This window comes from Choloepus didactylus, chromosome 1 (assembly GCF_015220235.1).
Source record: "Choloepus didactylus isolate mChoDid1 chromosome 1, mChoDid1.pri, whole genome shotgun sequence".
Taxonomy (NCBI): domain Eukaryota; kingdom Metazoa; phylum Chordata; class Mammalia; order Pilosa; family Megalonychidae; genus Choloepus; species Choloepus didactylus.
Genome location: NC_051307.1, coordinates 70,478,900 through 70,502,557, shown reverse-complemented (window position 1 = coordinate 70,502,557; position 23,658 = coordinate 70,478,900). Strand labels below are relative to the sequence as shown.

Here is a 23,658-nt window from a genome sequence, read left to right as displayed (position 1 = left end):
CTATATCCTGGTAACTTATATTTCATGTTTATGAGTTTACATATTATAATTAGTTCATATCACTGAGACCCTGCAATATTTGCCTTTTTGTGTCTGTCTTATTTCACTCAGTGTAGTGCCCTCAAGTTTTCTTCATCAACCCATTTCTTTTAAGGTAGTTTTGTTCACATACCGTACATTCCGTCCAAAGTAAACAATCGTTGGTTCCCTGTATAGTTACATATTTATGTATTCAGCACCATTGCCACTATTATAAGGACATCTCCATTTCTTCCACAAAGAAGGAGGAAGAGTCAAAGAAGGCAGAGAGACAAAAGAAAAAGAAAAGAGAGAGAGAGAAAAAAAAAAAACAACAACAAACATGCCAGCTAGAAAGCAACAAAAGGAAAGATAGCATTAACCTAAACTAGAATAAAGAGACAGCATCACCAATGTCAGGAGTCCCATCCCTTCCCCCATCCCCCCACTCCCCTCCCCGCCACGCATATGCATTTAGCTTTGGTATATTGCCTTTGTTATATTAAAGGAAGCATAATACAGTGCTTCTGTTAATTATAGTCTCCAGTTTGCATTGATTGTATTTCCTCCCCAGTCTCACTCTATTTTTAACACCTCGCAATGTTGACATTCATTTGTTCTCCCTCATGTAAAAACGTATTTGTACCTTTCATTATAATCATTGAGCACCCTAGGTTTCCCTGAGTTACACAGGCCCAGTCTTTATCCTTCGTCTTTTGTTCTGGTGTCCCACATGGTCCCAGCCTTCCTCTTTCAACCATATTCACAGTCATCTTTGTTCAGTGTACTTACATTGCTGTGCTACTGTCTCCCAAAATTGTTTCCAAACCTCTCACTCCTGTCTTTTCCTTTCTGTCTGCAGTGCTTCCTTTAGTGTTTTCTGTAGAGCAGGTATCTTGTTCACAAACCCTGTCATTGTCTGTCTGAGAATATTTTAAGCTCTCCCTCATATTTGAAGGACAGTTTTGCCAGATAGAGGATTCTTGGTTCATGATTTTTCTCTTTCAGTATCTTAAATATGTCCTCCCACCTCCTTCTTGCCTCCATGGTTTCTATTGAGAAATCTGCACATAGTCTTATCAAGCTTCCTTTTTATGTGATGGATCACTTTTCTCTTGCTGCTTTCAGGATTCTTTCTTTATCTTTGATGTTTGATAATCTGATTATTAACTGCCTTGGCATAGGCCTATTCAGATCTAGTCTGCTTGGGGTGCACTACGCTTTTTGGATCTGTAATTCTATGTCTTCTATAAGAGATAGGAAATTTCCATTGATTATTTCCTATATTATTGCTTCTGCCCCTTTTCCATTCTCTTCTCCTGTGACACTAATGACATGTACATTCCTGCTTTTTGTTTTGTCCTTACGTTCCTGGAGACGTTTCTCATATTTTTCCATTCTTTTCTCTATCTGTTGTTTTGTGTGTAGGCTTTCAGGTGCCTTGTTCTCCAGTTTGTGAGTGTTTTCTTCTGCCTCTTGAGATCTGCTGTTGTGTGTTTCCATTGTATCTTTCATTTCTTGTGTTGTGCCTTTCATTTCCATAGATTCTGCCAGTTTGCTTTTCGAACTTTCAATTTTACCTTATGTATGCTCAGTGTTTTCATTATATGGTTCATCTCTTTTGGCATATCTTCCCTAAACTTTTTGAATTGACTTAGTATTAGTTGTTTAAATTCCTGTATCTCAGTTGAAATGTAAGTTTGTTCCTTTGACTGGGCCAAAACTTCATTTTTCTTAGTGTAGGTTGTAGTGTTCTGTTGTCTATACATGGTTTCCTTGGTTGTGCCAGTCAGGTTTTCCCAGACCAAAACAGGCTCTCCGGTCCAAGAAGGAAGAACTATTCAGTATCCTGTTTCCCTGAGGGTGTGTCTTAGAGAATTGGTACACCCTGTGAGGCCTCAGGTCACTGTGCTTTTCTGCCCAGCAGGTGGTGCCTCTCAGCCTGTAACTCCAGACTGGTGTAAGGAGGTATGGCCCAAGACTATTTTCCCCCAGGCTCTGGGATCTGGTTTTGAATGGAAGATGGGTAGTAGAGCTGGGCCCCTCCTCTTTCCTCTTAGGGAAGATAGACCCCCTAGGGAGAGGTAATTAGCATTTGAATGGACTCTCTCTGCCTGTGCTATCTCTACCCTGTCTGGGTCAGAGCGCTGGGAACTGAAAATGGCTGAGGCTTTCTCCATGGAGCCAAAACAGGGACAGAAAGCCCCCTTCAGGGTCAGTCCCTGGCCACGCTCTGGCACTCCAAGGTCAGTCATCACTCAAAGCCTCTGTCTGCTTGTTGGGGATTCATAGCTTGTATCGAGCAGTCGTTTGTTAATTAAAACCCCAGTTGGAGTTCAGCTAAGCCGTATTTGCTTGCTCAGAGAGAGCTGCTCTCTAGCACCAGGATGCTTTGTAGCTCAGGTCATGGGGGGAGGGGGCTCCCGGCTTGGATCCGCAGTTTTTACTTAAAGATTTTATGCTGCGATCTCAGGCACTCCTCTCAATTCAGGTTGGTGTATGATGAGTGAGTGATCACGTTTGTCCTTCCGCAGTTATTTCAAATTATCTACTAGTTGTTTCTGGTTGTTCATTAGTTTTTCCAGGGGGACTAACTAGCTTCCACTCCTCTCTAAGCTGCCATCTTAGAAATCCTCCATAGTGCTCTTTTAAAAATGGCCATTTTAGAGTATGGAAAGAAAACAACTTAACAGCTTTTGTGTATCATTCCTCATTAAATATGTTTAGAGTTTGCCTCTTCTCCCATGATAATGATGTCCTACATTCATTTCATATTCAGATATAATCACACCTTTTCTTATATCTTAAAAAGAATCGTCTCACTGATCTTTTCCAACTGTTCCATTTGAGAATTATCTAAGTTCATTTTTCTAGTTTTCCTGAGTAAATTCTAAGACTTAACCTCCATTGAATTTACTAATGTGTTTGTAGAGTCTTCATTTAAGGAAACATGTTTATTATTTCACAGAATAGTTTAAATATATTTTTGCCATTAAAAATATTCACCACTCTAGATTATACTCTTAATTTTTCATTTAAGCCATCTGGAATGTAAAGATATTAAAAAGAAATCACCGTGAATTAATGAACTGAAAAAAATCCACCATTAAATTGGATTTTTAAATGTAAAATAGCTATTGAGTAACACATTAAACTCTTTCTGAATAATGGGTAAAAAACTGATTTTAACACAGAAAGATGGCCTTAGTACTGTAACTTTTAGTTCTAATTTCAGTTCTCTCTTACAGTGGAACCTATGTTATACACCATTCAGTATCATTAGCTTGATTTGAAGTAAATGAAATATAAAATTGCAACCTTTTCTGTATATTTTTTTAAAGTATGTGTGTTTGGCTGAGTTAGGGTGAATTCAGAGAATGAGATTGGGAACCTGGTGAAACAGAAACACCACAGACATGTTAAAGTTACTTTTGTGGGAAAATTGTGGGTGTTAATTCTGTTTTTCTCTCCATGTAGTATTACGCATGGTATAAATGATACAATTAGGTTTAACCATGCTCCAGATGAAAGAGATAATAATTCCAAATTAGTGTATATTCATAGTATTTTGGGATAGTTCATAAGTGACCACTGAAATAGTTTTAACTTGTGCAAAGGATGTATATTAAAGATATTTGATTGAAAATGGTTACTTAGATGCTGAGCCCACATTCATTATGTATTTTTATATGAAAATGATTTCTATATTCCAAATGCTGTAAAAATAGCTTCTGATATTATAGAAACGTTAGCAAGTTGGCTACTTACATAAGTTAAATAAAAAGTAAACTTCAAATTGTCTTTGAATATAGAATATTCATATTAAGTTATCTTAAATGCAATTTAAACTTGTGTAGTTATGGTAATAAAGTTTATATCTTAAAATTCAGCTATCTTTATCCTGATGGGAGGAGTTATAATCCTGATTTAACTGGATTATGTGAACCTACACCCCATGATCATATAAAAGTTACACAGGTAAGAGCAATTTCTGGAAAAAGTATTTATAATAAATAATTATCTATAATGCTTTCAAAGTAAATTAGGTTCTTTACCTCCACTATGACTAAAGTCATGCACAGGTATTTAATGCAAAAGATATTTAAGGAATTCTAAGAGAGAAGAGAAATTACATTATTTTCTTCAGTTTTTGAAAAAAAAATTCTGTTATTCATGTTTCTGAAATAATATTGGCGTTTAAATGGAAAGATAGGTAAATAGGTAGGTAGGCAGCTAGGTAGAAAGCTGTGAGAAGAAACATAGATTTAGAAAATTATAGAAAAAGATAAGAATAATTTAATTCAAAAGGTTTGAGAGTCAAACGGGCAATTGAAACCTATTAAAGGTAATAATTACAGTTTTATAACTTTGTTGCTGTCAACCTCATAGATTATTAGTGGGAATAACTTGGTAAAGGCTTTTGTGAGGACAGTATATCAGTAATTACCAAAATCCTAAATGATTACATTCTTTTGACTCAACATTCCACATATATATGTGTGGATATAAGTGGTACATATATGGCTACAAATACATGCACACACACACATATATACATGAATATATACATATAAAAATAGATATACGTGAATATGTGTGTGTATGTCACTTGCACACAAAGATCAGTGTACCAGATGGTGAAAAATTACAATGTTGTAATTGTGAAAAATAACAAAATACCAGAAAGCTCATTAATAGGTTAAAAGAACACAGTATACTCATACTGTTATATTGTGAAAATATTAACAGGAATGAGGTAGCTCTCTACATACACACTTGGAAAGTTCTACGTATTTGTATATAAAAAAATCCCATTTATGACAAAGTTCCATTATGTAACATTCCATTTGTAAAGTTCCATTATGCAAATTCCATTTTTGTAAATAAATAAGAAATTACTCATATATGAATATATGAATTATTTGTTTTATAAATCAAAAAGCCCCAAACGGTGGCAGTGTTTAGCTCTGGAGATAGTAGAGGATTGGAGATCAAGGAGAAGACAAAGGAAGAACCTCAGTATTTCATTTTACATACGATATTACAAACAATGTACTTTATATACAATATTACATACAATGTACTTTCATTTTATATAGAGTATTACATACAATGTACTTTTTAAAGCCCTTATACTTTAGATACATTCATACTTTGTACAATAAGTAATAAAAATCTAGGAATAAGCCCCAAAAGTGACAGATTATGACTTACTTCATTTCTCATTCTCCAGATTTCAGTCCTTGTGGTCTTGGTAATATTATGTGAAATACACATGTTGACATTTATATGTATAGTTTGTGAACAGATTTATAAATTTAATATATGGTAACCATTTTTGAAATTATGTAGTGATTCCATATCTGTTAAAGGATACTTACTAATACTTACTAGAGGCAGCTCCATTGTTAAAAAAAAGTTCATAGATACCATTCCCTTAAGTTACTCATAAATATTTGAAAACCTTATGGTTTAGGTTGCATTAAATGCTGTATCTGCGATTTTAATTTATTGTAATTTTTTTATAATTGTAAATTGGTCATTGGATGTTCGTAAGCAATATAAATATTTGTCTATTATTTCAGGGGCTTCTGCAATTTATAACTTATTTGGATTACTTCAAATTTATTGTGTTTCTATCTTGATTCATTCTTGTCTTTTTCCTTAATTGCTTTAAAGTTTATTTGTATACCCACATATAAATACTTCATGGTGGGCAAAATTTATGTGTGTATCCATGTATGTGTTTGTATTCTCACCAGATTTTGTAAGATCTTTTAATAGGCTAGGACTAAAGTTGTTATTTTTTTAGCCTACCCAGTCTAAGAATGTTGTAGACACTTACTGAAGCATTGCTCCATCTACCAGTTTTTACCTCAAAGTTCCTTTTCTTCCTATTTCTATTAACTGACACTTTCTCTCATACTTGGGTTACGTTTGCCAATCTGTTTGTATCTTATTTGTGACATAGATCTTTTCGTTATTTGAGCATTGAAATTTTCCTATACCAAAATATTCTGACCTTTAAGATCTAGTAAGCCAAGACAGTAGAAGTTGGGTAAAACAAGTTTTGGATTGCTGAAGAGATTAGTTTTCTTGACAGTGTTAAATAGGAGAAAAGAGTATGTACTTTGGAGTCAGAGACTTAATTGAAAGTTTGGGGAAAACAATTTAAAATAGAGAGTTGCAGTGTTTGTTTTTTAAATTCAGTTTTTCTGTTATGCTTTGAAGATTACATGAAACAGCAAGCATGTACCACAATGCCTGGCATGCAGGAAGGGCTTGGCAGATGTTACTTTTCTTCCAATCTGGAATGTCTAAAGATGTCTAAGAAATACAATTATATGTTCAGCCAGAATCATAATTTAATTTTTTTTAGTTATTTGACAGTGAATGTAGATGAGCATGTGGCACTTACAAAGGAAATAAATTCATTTTTATTATCATTTTAAAGCCATGAGTTTTTCTCTTTTAAGTCACTTGGACCGTTGAAGAAAAATTGATCCTTTCTAAAGGAACAGTTTGAAACACCAAATAATCAAAAACATTAAAAAATTGTTGATAAAAGCTCAAACCTTTTAAAAATGATTTTTGTAGACAAAATTGTGATTATCAATTTAAGACATGTTTTAAATGGTAAATAATCCTGATATGATCAAGTGTGAGGTATTACTGTAAGTCATTATATTTGAGAAAATTCAATATTAACAGATCATGCTAGAAATACATTAACATTGTCTTTTCTCCAAATTCCAGGAACAATATGAATTATATTGTGAAATGGGCTCTACTTTTCAGCTCTGTAAAATTTGTGCAGAGAATGACAAAGATGTCAAGATTGAGCCTTGTGGGCATTTGATGTGCACCTCTTGCCTTACAGCATGGCAGGTATAATCAGAGTTTAATTAGCAACATGAATGTTTTCCTTATATTCTGTATTGCTATTTCTCTTTTCAGTTTTCTTCATCTTGATTGTTTAGGAAGTAATACTGATAGGTACTTTATTTGAAATGTTTGTTAAAAAGATCTCATGTGACTGTATTTCTTTTACTTACGTAAGTTGATTTTTTGTCATTTTATATCTTGTTTCTTTTTCATACGTAACTTAATTGTATGAATAGTTTTACTCTATAGTGCCATTGATTCCAGGATGTCATTATTAGATACTATCAACAAACTACATTTATATGGTTTATAGTAAGTCAGATTCTGTGTATAATAGGTCAGATTCTGGGACAGTGTAAACCCTGGTAGATAAATCTTACATTAGTGTGTGTGGTTTTTTTGTTTGTTTGTTTTTAACCAATGCTCTCATCTGCTCGGGAGATGTGGTTCCTGCTTCACATCTGTCTCGTTGCTCTGAAGGACTCAAATAAGATAATCCAGTAGGAAAAGTCCACAAAATAGATATAAAGCACTCAAAAACAGAGTTTATTTTCTAATTTATCCAAGCAAAATCTGAGGCAAACGATCTTCCCCTTTGCAGGCAAGCACTCATAAATGGATTTAATGTTTTATAGTAAGACCTGGAGAATAGGTAATTTCCCCAAGGGCTTGCCTATATTTCTTTATCTGTAACAAATGTTGGGGATTTTCAAATGGATCTTTGTATAGATTTCCACTTTTTAGTATTTTCAGGGTTCACAGAACATTTTGATCAAGCCATTTTGCAACTGCTCTTTAACTCAGTCATATTGAAGCTAGACACATTTTGACGCAGTTTAGAAAGTAAGTAAATTTTCAAGCTTTTAAAAAACCACTTGCAGTTGTGTATGTAAATGACATCCTTACGCTGTTCCCGGGCCCTGTCCCTCCTTGCCTGAGGAAGGGTGGGCTTTGAAGGTCATGAATGAGGCCCAGAGGGAGGTTTCTGTGTGGTACTCTCACTACCAATGGTTTTCTTATTTTCACAGTCTTATTAAAAAACCTTCTTCCTTTGGGGGATTTAAAAAATGGATGAAGAATAAGAGGAAGAACTAGGAAATAAATTAAAATTGGTTAATGTTTCAAAGCCCTTTCAAAGCCTTTTCAAAGCCCTTTTGCTGCCTCAGCAAAAGTGGTTCAACTTCTCTATACTCACCTTCAACATACGTTTGGTTTATAATTTACATTGGGTATTCCCTGATATTTTTGCCCCTCCTTACCTTTTTCCCTCCATGATATAGGTGAATTGGGGGTAGGGTTTGGGGAAGGAATGGTAGAAGAGTAGTGAAGGTATAAATGTGAGGAAGAAGTTACTCAGTGTGGTATCAGCAAAAATCATTCTCAATATATAGGCACTTGATTGCTATTTAAGTTCATGTTAACAATAATAGTTCTGCAAACTTGGCAATTTCTTTTTTTTTTTTAATATCACTGACATTCAACAAATAAAGATATGCTGGTAAAAGACAAAACCTTCTTGATGTAAATGTAATTCAAATGTGTCAGTAAATGTGATGCTTTTGATTCATTGATCGACTTACTGGGATGGGACTTCTTTAGGATGATTTGCTTAGCTCATACCCATTCGGTATTTCAGGATAAGAATAACAGTAACAAAAAGGCCAAATTGTGTTTGTCACCTCTTTAGATTGACTTATGTCTTCAGTGTGGTAATATGGTTCTCACAGGTACAAGGAACCGAAAGGTTTCCATCTCTTCCTATAGAAAACAGAATCCTATGCTGGTGCAAACTCCCAATACTCTACCTCTCTCTCAGCTCCTTCTCTTGGGTACCACTTTTGGAGCATATACACACATACATGTTGCAGGACGTTGTGTCTTTAACTTGACTCTGTACTTAGTATTTGGAAGTTTTTGCCTCTTAAAAGAAAAGTTATTACAGTTTTTAATTGCAGAGTCCATATTATGTATTTTATTTCACAAGTTTGTGAACTATTTGCAATGAGTATGTTACGTGCAAAAGAGACAGGAATATCCCCAGTTGTCATGACTATGAAATTAAAGTTTTGTCCTTTATGTCTGTGTAACTTTTCTTTGTATTGCTGTGCATTCTCCAAATGGTCCAGTTTTCCTGCTAGTAATCAATCAATTCCTTGATTCACATTCATGATTTTTGTTATTGGTCTAATGGCCTTAGGTGAAGATATGTTCAGTAATATTTGTAAATTGTGAACATTTTGCTACTTTTTTTATTCGGAAGTAATTCGCAGTTTTACTTTTAAAAGCTGAGAAAGTGCATAAATTGTCAAGCACTGAAAACAGTCTTTGAATAAAATTTTAAGAGAAGCTATATGAGAGAGAAGTAATAAAATGACAAATTCAGAACTATTCAGAAGGAAGAAATAATCCGATTAAATCACTGTCATGTCACTAGTGAATAGTATCTTCATCCTAATCTGATCATAGAATTTTGCATATACATTAATGATAAATATGCAATGACATTATCCCAGGATTATTTTAGAATTCTCCCCACACAAGACAGTACACTATTAATATTCACCTGATATACTTTGTATGTCTCTGTAAGGTCTTGCCTTAACTGTATTTGTATTGTAAATATTTATATATTTGTCTGTTTCTCCCTCTAGAGTATGAGATGGGCTTAGATTGCTTTACCTGTTTTTAAATCCTTCTCTTCTAGTATGGTCCCTACACATTGCTAGTTTCTCAACAAATCCTTATAGACCATGACTGGTAATGTAAAGACAAAAAAAAAGAGAAGTAATTATTATATTAAATAATATTAAATAAAAAGGCATTGATATTTTAAATCAGTTGTGAAAAGTCCTTATAATGCCTTTGTTTTCTTCTGTTCTTTTCTGAGAATTACCTTTGGTTTTTTTCATGGCCAAGTTCCAACTGAGAATGAGTTCTAGAAATTCTAAACCTCACATTCATTTGTTCTTCTGCTCAGTAACTGCTGTGTGATTTTCTTCAACTTTTCACATTTTTATTTCTTCCCAGTTGACTTATTTTGAACCACATTATTTTACTATTATAGCTTGCAACAGTACGACACTAAACTAGAAAGACCAGATTTCTATATATTGTGGGTTGTTTTACACCAAGAGACATGCATGGTGATTCAGGTTTTCTTTGTAGCTGGAGAAAATTGTCCTTAGAACAAGATTTGAAAATTTCCAAAGCGATGTCACATAGACACTAGATCTCAATGTGGCTATTAGTAGTTAAAGGCAGCTTCAACTTTTGAACATTTCCACTTTGGGATTACCCAAATATTTCTACATTTATGTAGGGATTTTGCTCAGTGGTACTTCCTGACAATCAACAGCTCTATTTTGGCAGCTTTCATATCTTTGTATGAAAAGCAGTGTTTGGCGATTATTTAAATATGTTATTGGAGAGTGCCCCTGTTATTTAATAAAAACAAAAGCCTTATAAACTTAATCCAGTTTAAAATACATTTGGCAAATATTGGATGTGCTAAATACTTCTTATCTGTAACCTCATGTAGATGCTCACTGGACTTAACCTAGTTGACAGTGAATATGTTTGAAAGAAAAGAACAAAATTATGGAAAATTTGCATAGTTATGTAATATATTGTCAAACATATCTAAACTTATAGATGTAAAGAGGAATGTCACAATAGTTTTGAGTCTCTAAGCATGGGTGCTCATAGGAACATGTCTCTTTCCCCCCAACTTTACCTTATTTAAAAATCATACATGTTCTGAGGAAGGAATTATTTAGAAAACCAGGGGACTTCCTATATCTAATTCACCTTCCCTGTTTTATAGATGAACTTGGGACACAGTTAAGTTCATAGCTTTATCTAAGGCCACTCAGGTAGTTGTAGATAAAGCCTGGAGTAGAGTCCATATTTTCTGACTTTAAAATCAGTGCTTTTGATTTTATTTATTATGTTTGGTGGTTTGTTTTTCCTATCAAAGAAAAATTTGTGTCCAAACTCATTTGTTCACAGGGATAATTTGTTATTTTTGCTTATTCTAACTAGTTTGACAGAGAAGCGAGTGTGGGTTGTTTCATCCATCATTCTCCAAGATCTCAAATCCATGCATTTATTCATTTAAGCAAACATTCCTTGAGCAGCTGCTGTGTCCCAGGTTCCGTACTCATCTCTGGAACTTGGAAGAGCACTAAGACACAGTCCCTTCCCTCAAGAAGTTTAAATTAAATTGTAAGTTTTATAGAGGGGTATGATATTAATAATTACTTGAATTGAACATCCTGTTATCCTTCAGATTTAATTATGGATGCCAGACATTTTTTGTTAACTTTTTACTACTTTGGTTGGACATGCTGATAATAAAATGATTTTAAAGCCTTGCATGTCTGCCAAGAAATTATGATAAATCAGAGTCCTAATAGAAAATATTAAACCCAGACCATAAAATCCTGTATTTCAGCCAGTGTGCATTTTTAGGAAGTCATTCTTCACCAGCTTTTCCTTATATTTGATGTTCTTCTTTGGTTTAATTGAATTTCATTATAGACTTAAATTTTATGTAATTAACAGAAAACCTAAGAAATGCACAATAACACTGTCAGTTAGTTGTAACAGGCTGCAAGTGGTTACTCTTTGATTGCTGTCACAATGGCCCATTAATTGTGCCTCTGAAGAGGTGTCAGATACTTTTTTCTCTTTCTGAAACATCTGTGTTATTTAATAAATTGAATAACCTGCCTGGAGTTTGCACAGAATACTAAATAAGTTGAATAATCACCTCTCTAGAGAATTTCCTTGAAGCAGTATCACCCTGGGTGCGGCATCTCTGTTGTACACTTGGCAATAAAAGTTGTTGAGTTTTCTCTCACTCCCACGTGTTAATTAGATACTAACAAAACAACATTTTTCTTCTTAACCCTGAACTGCTCCACATCTTCAGTTTTAGTAATGTATAATTCAGCAGGTTGTGAACTAAGGAATTTTGTTCTTTCCATATTTTGTCCAAGGATCTAGAAAATGGCTTCTGAGCTCGTGAATGGCACAAACTCATAAAAAATGGATATCTATGTCAGTTGGATTTATAGCCGTGTTTTGAATTACTGCCAAGGACTTTTATTCAATTAAAATGAAAGTAAATTTTCCTGTAATTATTCTTCCTGTATAGTTTTTTGAAACATTTTAAAGGAAGGATGTTGGAGTGATCAAAATAATAATTCACAAAAAAGTCAATAGATGAAAATCAATAAACTGATTTTAATAAGACATGATTAAAGAGATTTACAGATGTCCCATATTCAGTGAGCATTGTTGAAGAAAAATGGGTGGTTGTCTAAGAGAGAGAAAAAGCAAACTCAAAGGATCACATTTAAAGCACTAAGGAATAATCTTTCTTTGGGTATCTTTCCTTCAAAAGCAGCCATATCAAATTTCTACCTGCAGTGAAATTTTGACACTTTACAAACTACAAATAAGAATGTAATATTTGCCTTAAGGGATTTTGTAAATTATTAGGTCTGTCTTTGATTACATATTGTATCTGTTTACACAAACGTGATAAAATGTTGGAACTTCTCTTTCACTTTGGGAGTAATGTAGGGGCTCCTAGAGTTGTCCAGAAATGTTGCAATGAAGTCATGAAGTAGAGTGATGATCATGGAAATTAAAAGGAGGAGACGTGTAAGAAAATAAAGACTGAGAGAGCAAATGATTGACTCTGGGTCTAGTAACTAAATTAGATGCAAGCTCATTATAGCAGGATCTAGGACAAAAGCTGATATTGACACTTTGGAAACATTTTCAATTGACTCTAAAAAGGGCCTCTAAAGGTATTTTAAAAGTTGAATCTATTAAATAAAAAGTCTTCCAGAAAAAACTTACAAACTCCACTTTTTAAATTTTTAAATTGGATTCTGGTAACAGGTATTTAAAAATAAAGGGTCTTACTATGTAAATTTTATACACACACACACATATAAATCAAGGAAGACTGTAATTACTAGGACAAGTTTTGCATCTTCCTATTAAAAAGCTGAAACTATTCAATTAGAACCAAGAGAATATTCAATAATTATAGCTTTAGCTTCTTGAATTTCAAAACTTACAACTTGAACAAATAATGTTTTATTACTGTTATTTTTATTTTTGAATGATCAGTAGCAGACTGCTATTTTTCAACTTTATTTTAACCTAGGCTAAGAATCTGAGATTGAAGAACTACTAGATTATGATACTATAGAATAGTGATTAAAAGATTAGGCTCTTTAAGGAGGCTAAGCCTCCTTATAATTGTGCCTAAGAGTCTCCCCCAGAGAACCTCTTTGTTGCTCGATGTGGCCCCCCTCTCTCTCTCTTTAAGCCCACGTGGCAGGTGAACTCACTGCCCCCCCCACACACACACGCATGGGACATGACTCTCAGGGAAGAGCCTGGACCCAGCATCATGGGATTGAGAAAGTCTTGACCAAAAAGCAGAAACAAAATGAAACAAGATAAAGTGTCAGTGGCTGAGAGATTTCAGATGGAATCGAGAGGTCACTCTGGAGGGCATTCTTATGTGCTACATAGATATCCCTCTTTAGTTTTTAGTGTATTGGAATAGCTAGAAGGAAATACCTGAAACTGTTGAAGTGCAACCCAGTAGCCTTGATTCTTGAAGGCGATTGCATAACGACATAGCTTACATGGTATGACTATGTGATTGTGAAAACCTGGGGCTCACACTCCCTTTATCCAGTGTATGGACAGATGAGTAAAAAATGGGGACAAAAACTGAATGAAAAGTTGGGTGGGATGAGGGGTGTGGAATATTTTAGGTGTTCTTTTTTCCTTTTTTTTTTTTTCTTTTGGAATAAGAAAAATGTTCAATAAGTGATTCTGGTGGTGAATGCGCAACTATATGATGGTACTATGAATCATTGATTGTATACTGTGGATGATTGTAGGGTATGTGAATATACCTCAATTAAAAAAAAAAAAAGATTAGGTTTTTGAAACAGAACACTTGGCTGTGAATTCCTACTCAGTTGCTCCTTAGCTATGTGACCTTCATCAAATTACCTAAACTTTGTTTCCTTATTTATAAAATGGGGATAATAATTATAACTATCTCATAGAATTAAATGAGTTAATCTATGGAAAGTGCTCATAACAGTCCTGGAATTATAATTAATACTGTTCTTAATTTAGTAACTGATAATATTACTTAAGAGATCTCATATTTATGTATTGTTAATCTGTGTGCACTGATAATTGTACAGTTTTAAAATAGTGTTCATTTCATTGCAAGATGGAAGTTTTATGAAAATGTTTCTTTTTCAGATGCCAAGATGTGTTTTCTCAGTTATCTTACTGCATTTCTATGTTCTTGAGTCTATTTTTAGAGTAATTATACCAACTGGAATTTGTGTAGCACTTTGTAGAGCTTTGGACCAATTTATCTCATTTAATTTTTGAGATCTCCCTTAAGATGGGTAATATGTCATTATACCCAGGAAATAAGGGGAAATGACTTATCCAGTGTCACACAGCTTGAATTGGTGGAAAGAGTCCAAAGAAAGTGCCCTAATTCAAAATGTCTGCTGCCTTTCTCATTCACTTTGCAGGTTTTTATGGGACTCCCATACCAAAACTGGAAAAGTCTGCACTCAACAGTATCTTCTTTATTTTTCTATCATAAAGGATAACTAAATCCAAAGAGCTCTCCCTCTTAGAGGCATTCAATCTTAGATTGCTATTAACTATTCTCATTAATTCATTCCTCCTTTCTTTCATTTTCTTAGTAAGTTTTTGAGCTTCTGCCTTGTGGGAGGTACTGTGCGCTGAAAATGCTTAGTGTGCACCCAACCTGTGCTCAGTGAATGGTTGTATGCCTTTAGAATTGCTCCAAATATAATGGTATGCCATATTAAAAAAAAAAATTATAGTTACTTGAAAGCTACATACAGTATAGCAAGATATTATAAATTAGAAGTTACTAGGAAGGATAAAAATGCATATATGCATACACATCCATACACACATACATATACCTATACACACACCATAAAGAACATAAAATGCACTCCAAAATGAAACTCATCAAGTCCTGTATATTGTCAAAGGCTGTCCAAATATTTGATATATGTGGGAAGGCATGAAATGATGGATCTTAAGTTAAAGTGTACCTTCTAATAATAATCCTGAAAATAATTAAATTTTGTTTATGGGGCATGGGAAACTTATTTTCTTAGGTTAATTTTTTTTCTATTTTCTTCTTATTGATAATTAATTCTCAGGTTTTTAAAGCTATATTTATATTTAATATCTTTAACTTACAGTATTAATGGTCAGGATGCGAATCTGAATTATTTTATCAAGAATATAGTGCATAGTTAAATTTCAGATGCATGTAGTACTGGCTGATATCTTTGGCACCCTTCGGTTTGGAAGTATTTATTATTTGAAGTGAAATCTACTGAGTTAGAATGGATGGAGTAAGCTTCCTCCTAACATTCTTGGAATGCAACTCTTGGAGACTAGAAAAGGAATTATTTATTGGTTTTTCTTCATTAGCATATGCTCTTTGTTTTTGCCTTAAATATATGTTGACAGAAGCATTATTTTAATATGAAGGCACAATCCTGATGAGTTTCATGTCTATTGAAGACATTCTTCATGTGAACCAGTCAACCATCAGCAGAAACTAGGACAGAGTAACTAAAGTGGCATTTGAGAATTTAAGATTAAACTTAATTTGCATATGACATAGGCAGTTTAGAGATAAAGAGTGATGGATGAAGTCATATTAAAGTAAATACTATGAAGGAGACAAATTCAATGTGCTCTGTATGTGCAAGTCAGAATAGATGTTCATTGAAGCCATTTTGTTGATCTGGCGAGTAATACAAACTCTCTACAATAGATAATGCTGAACAGAAAATTTCTTTCATTTTACCTGCTCATGCAACAGCTACTCTAATACATCGGTAATTTGTATAACATTAAACTTGCAGGTAGGAGGGATAGAGAAAAACCTAAATTTGGCTCTAGGTAAACTGTCCCCAGTCTTTTTCTTGTGCCATCAAGATGCTATGCCTTTCACCTCTTCTTCCCAAACTCAATCTTTTTATTTACTTTTACCGGTAAATAAATCACATTAACTCCGAAGTCACCCTTACCCAAAGCATTTTGACCTAGGAGGTACTAAGAGAAACCTTCTGTAGTCTAATAATAGCATACTCTGGCACTCCACTAAAAAATTATATGACTTTAATGGTATTTTGGTTCTTTAAAAGATTTCCTGATTTTAGTTACACACACACTAAAACATTTACAGTTGAATTTGTAGGTTGTGTTGGAAAGAGTGGAAGAAAGTGGTGAGGCTATAGAGCTAATAATTGTTGAAAGGAGGTGATAGGTAAATGGAGATTCATTATACTTTACTCTCTATTTCTGTGTATTTTTAACAATTTCTATAGTGATTTTTTAATGCATGAATGAAAGAAATGCCTACTTAGGGTCCAAAGTACTGCTTCCATTCTTCATGCGTAAACGAGGGACTATCAGCTCTTTCATAGCTTACTCTTATATATTTGAAACATCTTTTTGAAATTTTCTTATATAGATATCCAGGAAAATTCCACCACAGGTACAAAGTTTGAATCCCTTACAACTTTCATAATTAGAGAATTTTACCTGGATGATAACATAATTGAATATGCTCTTAAATTTAATGGGCTTGTTATCGAAAACTTGGAGGAAGGTTTAGCTTCCCCTTAAATATTTACTCCTGTAAATATCAATGTGAAGAGGTTACCCAAAATAGAGGAACTAGATGTCATTTTTATTATCTGTAAAATGATGGTGCAAATAATATTTAAGATGCCTCAAAAGACCACCAAATCTGAGCATGTGTGGCAGTAGACATCGAACGATGCAGTATTAGCATACTTACATTTCTTCATTTAACCTTAGTTTATCTATTTTTAGAATTCCAAATCCGTTTCCCAAATTAGGAAACAGCAGATGAATAGAGGAATGTTGCAATTTCTTTTCATGAAGCAATTCAACTTTTTTTTTTCTTTTTCTGACAATTTGTGTGGCACAGAAGATACTCTGTTTGGTAATCTGAGTGAGGCTTGGGAAAGAATATACTAGCTACCACAGGATCTTCCACAAAGTGGATGCTCAGTAACTGTCCAGTCAGAGGAGAGCAAGAGAGTTATTCCACTTGCTGGTGAGAACATCATTTTGAAGCAGGTAGCTCACCAGTATCCCATCATATCAAGTAGATGGAACAGTCCTGAGTTAAGTACTGAATGGTTTCATTAAAGGTGTTAGCTCTCTGCACATCTTGGTCTCACCTCTAAAATTGTGGTAATTTATCTTGTTTCTACCTTAAAACAATTTTATGGATTTGACCACTATTAATAACACACTACTAAGGTCAGGTTATAATGCAAAACTAAATATATGGTGATAAATATCATATGTCATCTCTACAAAGCAGCATATCTGCATTGGCATATTTTCCTGCCAGTTGTGAATTCTTAATGCAGTTAGATTTGAGAAATGGATTTGAGAGACTTTGAACAAAAGCTTCTGTAATTACCAATGAGTGAATTTCTGGCCTGAAAGTATTTGTATGAATCTTTTTGCATTATCTAGTTTGAAGGCAAGATGAGGGTAAAAATTAATATCTCACATAGTGTTTATTATATTCCAAATGAGCTGTGTCAGGATGATGGAATTTTAGGACATACAGTGGTTTCTGAATATAGATTTCCTTTTATTTTTTTCCCACTGCTTGCTTATAAATCCAGATTTAAATAGACCTAAGCAATGAAAATTGAAATATTTAGCCATAGTTGCATACACAGGAAGTTTTCCAGAATGGATTGTGAAGTGGATTGCTCTTACTGATATTACTGCTTTATTTATTATTTGGTTTTCACCAAAATGCCTTTTTTATAGAATGTCTAATTAGCACTTGTGTCTTTAGATAAAGAGGGACATGATTTAGTTTCTAGTTTAATTCATGATGCTAAACCTTTAATATATTAAAAATTATTAGAAAGTGAACATTTAACAAAATGAAACTTAAGCTCTTTTTCTTTAGCTAATCAAACTTTTTTTTAAAGAAAAAGTTTCTTCTCTTTGGAAAATTTGAAATGCAGGAAATTTATAATACATTTTGTTGGTTCTTTGTTCAAGCTCCTAGGACCTCTTTAGGACAACTCTTCCCCATCTCTCCAGCCTCCCACATTCCCTCAGAAAAACATTCTTTTTTTTTTTTAAATTCAGTTTTATTGAGATATATTCACATATCATACAGTCATCCGTGGTGTACAATCAGCTGTCCATAGTACCATCATATAGTTGCATTCATCACCCCAATCTATTTTTTGAACATTTTCCTTATACCAGAAAAAGCAAGAATAAAAATAAAAAATAAAAGTAAAAATAATACCCAAATTATTCCCCCCCCACCCTATTTTTCACCCAGTTTTTGTCCCCATTAGAAAAACGTTCTTTTGCAACTCTCAAACTGTTGTTGAACAGTGGCCCCTTTCAGTGGTCTTGTATGGAACAGAGGCCAACCGTTTTCTGTGTTTATTCAGGAGTCAGATGGTCAGGGCTGCCCCTTCTGCCGCTGCGAGATAAAAGGGACAGAGCCCATAATCGTGGACCCCTTTGACCCGAGAGACGAAGGCTCCCGGTGCTGTAGCATCATCGACCCCTTTGGCATGCCCATGCTGGACCTGGATGACGACGACGACCGCGAGGAGTCCTTGATGATGAATCGGTTGGCGAATGTTCGCAAGGTAAACTGAAAATGAGGGGTTTAGTTGGGGCAGAGGGTATGGAAAAGAAATGATGATGTCACAAATGGGGCATGACTGAGAGTATTTGGGTTTGGGAAAGAAAGTTTCCACAATCAAAGAAAGGTGAAACTGTAATGCTGACAGGCTGATAAAAATCATAGAATGGGAAAGGACCAGACTGAACTAGCACAAAGTACTCTCTCTCGTTTTAAATTACATAATGAGAGGTGGTCTGAGTTTTATGTGGAATTAAACATCACCAAAGATTGGCAGTAGAAACATCTCTGAAGAGAAATCTAAGAAAGGAATTTGCTAAAATTGGAAATGATAAAACTGAATTTGATTTACAATAGTGTGCATTAATGTCTAAAGGAAGTGTCTGGTAGAGTTATTTTCTTATCAGGAAAGCCAACCTGTTGTTTGGCTACTAAGAGTTCATGTAAGATTTACCTTTGTAAATTTATTATTGTCTGAGGTTTGTTCACCAGTGTTGGCAAATCAAAAAATTGACTTTGTCAGTTCACTGAGAATGGATGCTCCTGCCCAGTTGGACCTTATGTAACCAAGCTCACAGGAGACGAATCAATGAACCAGAATACCTGTTGATTGATTTATGTACAAGAATATAGTGGTCAAGAGAGGGAGACTCCTGGCCATCAGACTATTATCCCTGTACAGAAATGTGCATGAAATTCAAATTATAATCAGTTCCGTGCTCTCAAAATCAGAGCAATGGTCATGAGTGGTATGCAAAGGTGTGCAAATACAGTGAGAAGGTGCCACCTCCCTGCCTGACTCATGGCAGATATGGCTCACCAATCATGGCACTCATCCCAGCTGAGGTCCCTCCTGGCCTACAAATCCTGGGTATTTGATCATAACCTAGCACAGACAGGATCTGTGGCAGCGATCAGCAGACTATGGCCTATAGGCCAGATCCTACACACCAACTCATTTTATGGTCTGTGAGCTAAGAATGATTTTACACTTCAAATAATTATATATTTAAATGATTATATAAGTATGGACATAATTTTCTTGATTTTTCATCTTGGCTTGCAAAGCCTAAGATATTTACTATGTCACCCTTTAATAAAAGGTTTGCTATCCTCTGGCCTGGAATGCAGTGAGCATTTAAAGAATGTTTATTGAATGTATGGAAATAGAGAATGACGTGAAAGTATTTGAGAAGTACCCAGCAACTCCAGTATAGGTCAGATGATCTAGCTGGTAATGTTTTCTCGCTAGGAAAATGGCATTTCAATTTTCTTTACTAATGGGTTTTCTTTTTTCAGTGATCCATATTGGGTTGTAGCAGTAGGATTTAGAATAACTCTGAAAACTTCTGCAGACCTTTCTGCTCAGGGGAACAGTATTTGCCCTGTTTAGGAAAAGTTGCAAACTCACATTGCTTTCCGTTGAAGTCTGAGTGTCTTTTTAAGTGCTATTCCTTATTAAAAGGAATAATTAATGTAAAATGTGAAGCAGAATGTCCAAAGGTGATTCTGATGATTCTCCCAGATCTTTTTACCCACTCTCCAAATCATGGAAGCTGTATTCTCCCTGACACACTTGTGAGCTTTCTGTCAAGGAAGCTGATAGATTTTTACATTGATCCTCTCTGCTGTTTACTCTAGAATGAGAAGAATGAAGCTCTCAGGCTTTATTGTCCCAGAAGTCACACTTCAGTGGCTTATTTGGCAGTCATGAAAGTCACTTAATAAAGCTTTGACTGTGTCAGTGTTATTTCTACACTTTCTTATAGCATTTGGATATTGAAAATTTTAAAGAACTTATAATTATTTGTTTTTATGTTGCAGAATCCTATTTCAGTTACTGTCTTTATGTGCACTGATCTGCCTCCAGTGAATTATACACATTAATTTTATAATATTTCATGAATCTCTGCCACACAACTTTCAATAAATCTAAATTATATCTTAGGTATACACGCATCCATGCTTTCTGAATAACTGAGGAAAAAATATTGCTATGGCTTAGTGTTCACATAGCACTTTACTTGTACCTCTATTTCAGGAATTATACTAATTGTTATGTTTTCTTTAGAATACTGTCTTCTTCACTTGACTATTAATTCTTAAGGCTGGGACAATGTCTTATTTATCTTTTGGTCCCCAGCTTCCTAAGCATACTTAGTAAGTGTTTATTAAGTGAGTTAATAAATGTACATGAATGCACACATAATCCTTGAGGGCAGTGACTTGATCTTAAATCATTTTTTATCCTCAATCCATTCTGAAGACTAAATATATATTATAATATATATTTGTCAAATTAATAAGGTTTATCCAATTCTGTCTTACCAGCTGTGGTTATAAGCAAATATTACATGGCCATTTTGGCACAATAGTTCTTCTGTTGGAATTTCTCCCACTCTCTCTTTTGTGCTCTCGCTCGCTCTCTCTCTTTTTCTCTCTCTCTTTCTCTTTAAATTCTGGTGGCATGTTTATTCCTTTATTGATTTATTTTTAAAACATTTCAGTCTCTCAATCCCAAGAATGGCTGTCAAGTCATTGCAGGAAGAGTGTTCAGTTTTCTTTTAACTGCCATTTCAAATACTCTTCTCATCTTTCTACTCTTTTATGAGTAGGTTGATGAATATTTTGTAAAATCATTCTTCCTCTCTTAAGCATATCGAACTCTTTAAATTAGCAATGCTTCCATCATACCATGGACTACTGTGCTGTTTGTCTATTCCTGTTACCATGGTGATATCCAGTGGCTAGAGTTTATAAATAGTAGCATGCTGGACATATAGAATGTGTTTTTAAAATTCTTTTGTAAGTTAAATGTATTTAATAATGCTAATTTTAACAGAAGCAAATAGAGCCTATACATCTCTTGTGCATTGGGTCATTTTCCTTCCTGGACATGAGCTTTTGCTATCTATCATTCTTATAGGAAGAATTAGAAATCAAAACAATATTTGTTTGACATGCAGTTGGTTGCATTTCTTTAACATATAATTAATATCAATATATTCATAATTTGCTTGTATTGTGTATATTAAAATAATTTGCTATTAAACCTCTTTTAAGTTTGAAATTCAGAGCAAATTCAAACTTGCCAAAGTGTCAGCTAAAATACTATTCTAAGGATTAAATAATTTAAGCGAACTAATAATGGTCTTATTTTTTGTGTAAGTAAGCTGAAATGATATGTAAGCTGAAAGTATTTCTAAGGTAGGATAAAGAATTACAGTAACCAAATCCTAATTGCTTATTGTTCAAACCAACTTTATCTGGTATTCTGAGAGCAATAAGAGGTTTCACATGAGGGCATTTTTCAGTGACTGACATTTATTCCTTTAATCCCCAGAATGCTCTTGTTTCTCAGCTATTTTTATAGGAATATTTCTGAATTACTTGTCACCCTTCCTTGCCTTCTCAAAATTGGTTATGCAGCTGTGTGAACCAGTGGGCATAAGAAGTCACTGTAATCAACATGGCACATTTCTTGTAGCTTAAGATTTAAGGTTGAATGAGGAGAGGGGAACCATGAATTTAAATTAAAATCACACATATTTGGATCAAAGTACAGCATACACATAAATATTTAATGTAAAATATGAAACTTCCAAGAAATTTCAGGGTTATGGAGGCTGGTCACAGGCTAGGAGATAGAGCGCTTCTCATAAGAGGTGCTTCAACAAGAAGTAGGATCTGTGCTCAGTGTAGTTAATAATGTTTACCATTTTAATAGGAGCAGTGCCCTCAAGGTTATTCCCATGTGTGAGGCTGTTTGTATTACTTTAAAGTGGACCCTATTGGCAATTTTTTTGACCATTCCATGTCAGACCTCAAAGGGAAGTCAACTCTTACTCTATTTATAACTTCCCATTGCCTCAATCAGTATTTCTTAGTATATAAGTTTCTAACTGTTTTCCTCATCTTTATTGTTCCTAATTTTTAGGTTCTGAGAATTTTCAGAAGTTACTAGAGGAAAGTAGACATAATGCAGCCTTAAATAGTGAACCTCATTTTACACACAAACCAAATATCTGTACTTTTAGTAAGGTGCTTTCATTCTCCTCCTATAGAAAGAAGTGCAACAGAACCCCACCCCCACCCCCCACTTGTAGTTAAGAGTACTCTTCTTTTTGATTCTGGGCTTCTTCCTAAATTCTGAGTGGTTGAGGCTTCTGGAAGTGTGGCCCTGGATGAGCAGGAAATGATTGTATAGAACATTCCTCATACAACTTTTAATTTATCTAAAAGGGAGCAATGGTACAGGTACTCTAAAATATATAACACAAGAGCCATTTATTCTTAGGCTAAATGCTACATATGGATATGTGAGTGTATATGTAAATGTTTCTGTAGTGTATATCTTCTGAGTAATATTCTATACAGTCTATTAGTTTAAATCCTTTTGATTTTATGTCCACAAATTAATATGAGAAAAGGACCAAAAGAATAGTTTGTAGAAAGGAAAATATTCTTAGGATATTATATTTTATGTAATGAAAGTTTTATCAGTGTCCTTCATTAATTTTCATGCATTTAGAAAATAGCAGAGTCAGTCCCATCATCTCTTTTATAATACCATTATGTACCATATTCAGATATGAAAATTCGTTAAGTAAAAATTTTGTTAGAAGTATTATAAAATCAACTTTGATTATCTCTGAGATTGTCAGACCTCTAATCTTCATAGTTGAAGAGGTTTTTCTCTTGTCCTGTTTTTATAACAGTCTGGCTGGGCTTGACGTTTCTTACTAAATGTTTTGCCATTCCCATAATAATGGGTCTTATTAAAGCTTTTATAAAATCACTCCTGTAAAAAGGTGTGGATAAAATGAAAAGTGACTAAAATAAAATGAGTGCCCGGTTATTATTGGTAATTACTGAGCATGCTGAGAAAGGTCTTTGGCTACTTTACTCCTTGGGCTTTTTCTGTCAGTATTTTCTGTTAAAATTGCAAATGTGGATTTCTCTAT

At 34.2% G+C, this 23,658-nt stretch overlaps 1 protein-coding gene across 5 annotated transcripts in view; it reads left to right on the top strand.

The window, feature by feature from the left end:
• The window catches only part of CBLB (Cbl proto-oncogene B), a 234,641-nt gene that overhangs the window by 143,046 nt on the left and 67,937 nt on the right, over positions 1-23,658 (top strand). For all 5 annotated transcript variants that reach the window (XM_037835057.1, XM_037835056.1, XM_037835053.1 and 2 more), the window contains exons 8-10: positions 3,909-3,996; positions 6,775-6,906; positions 18,495-18,698. In XM_037835057.1, coding sequence (XP_037690985.1) covers positions 3,909-3,996; positions 6,775-6,906; positions 18,495-18,698 — 424 coding nt within the window. The remainder of the gene's footprint in view (positions 1-3,908; positions 3,997-6,774; positions 6,907-18,494; positions 18,699-23,658) is intronic.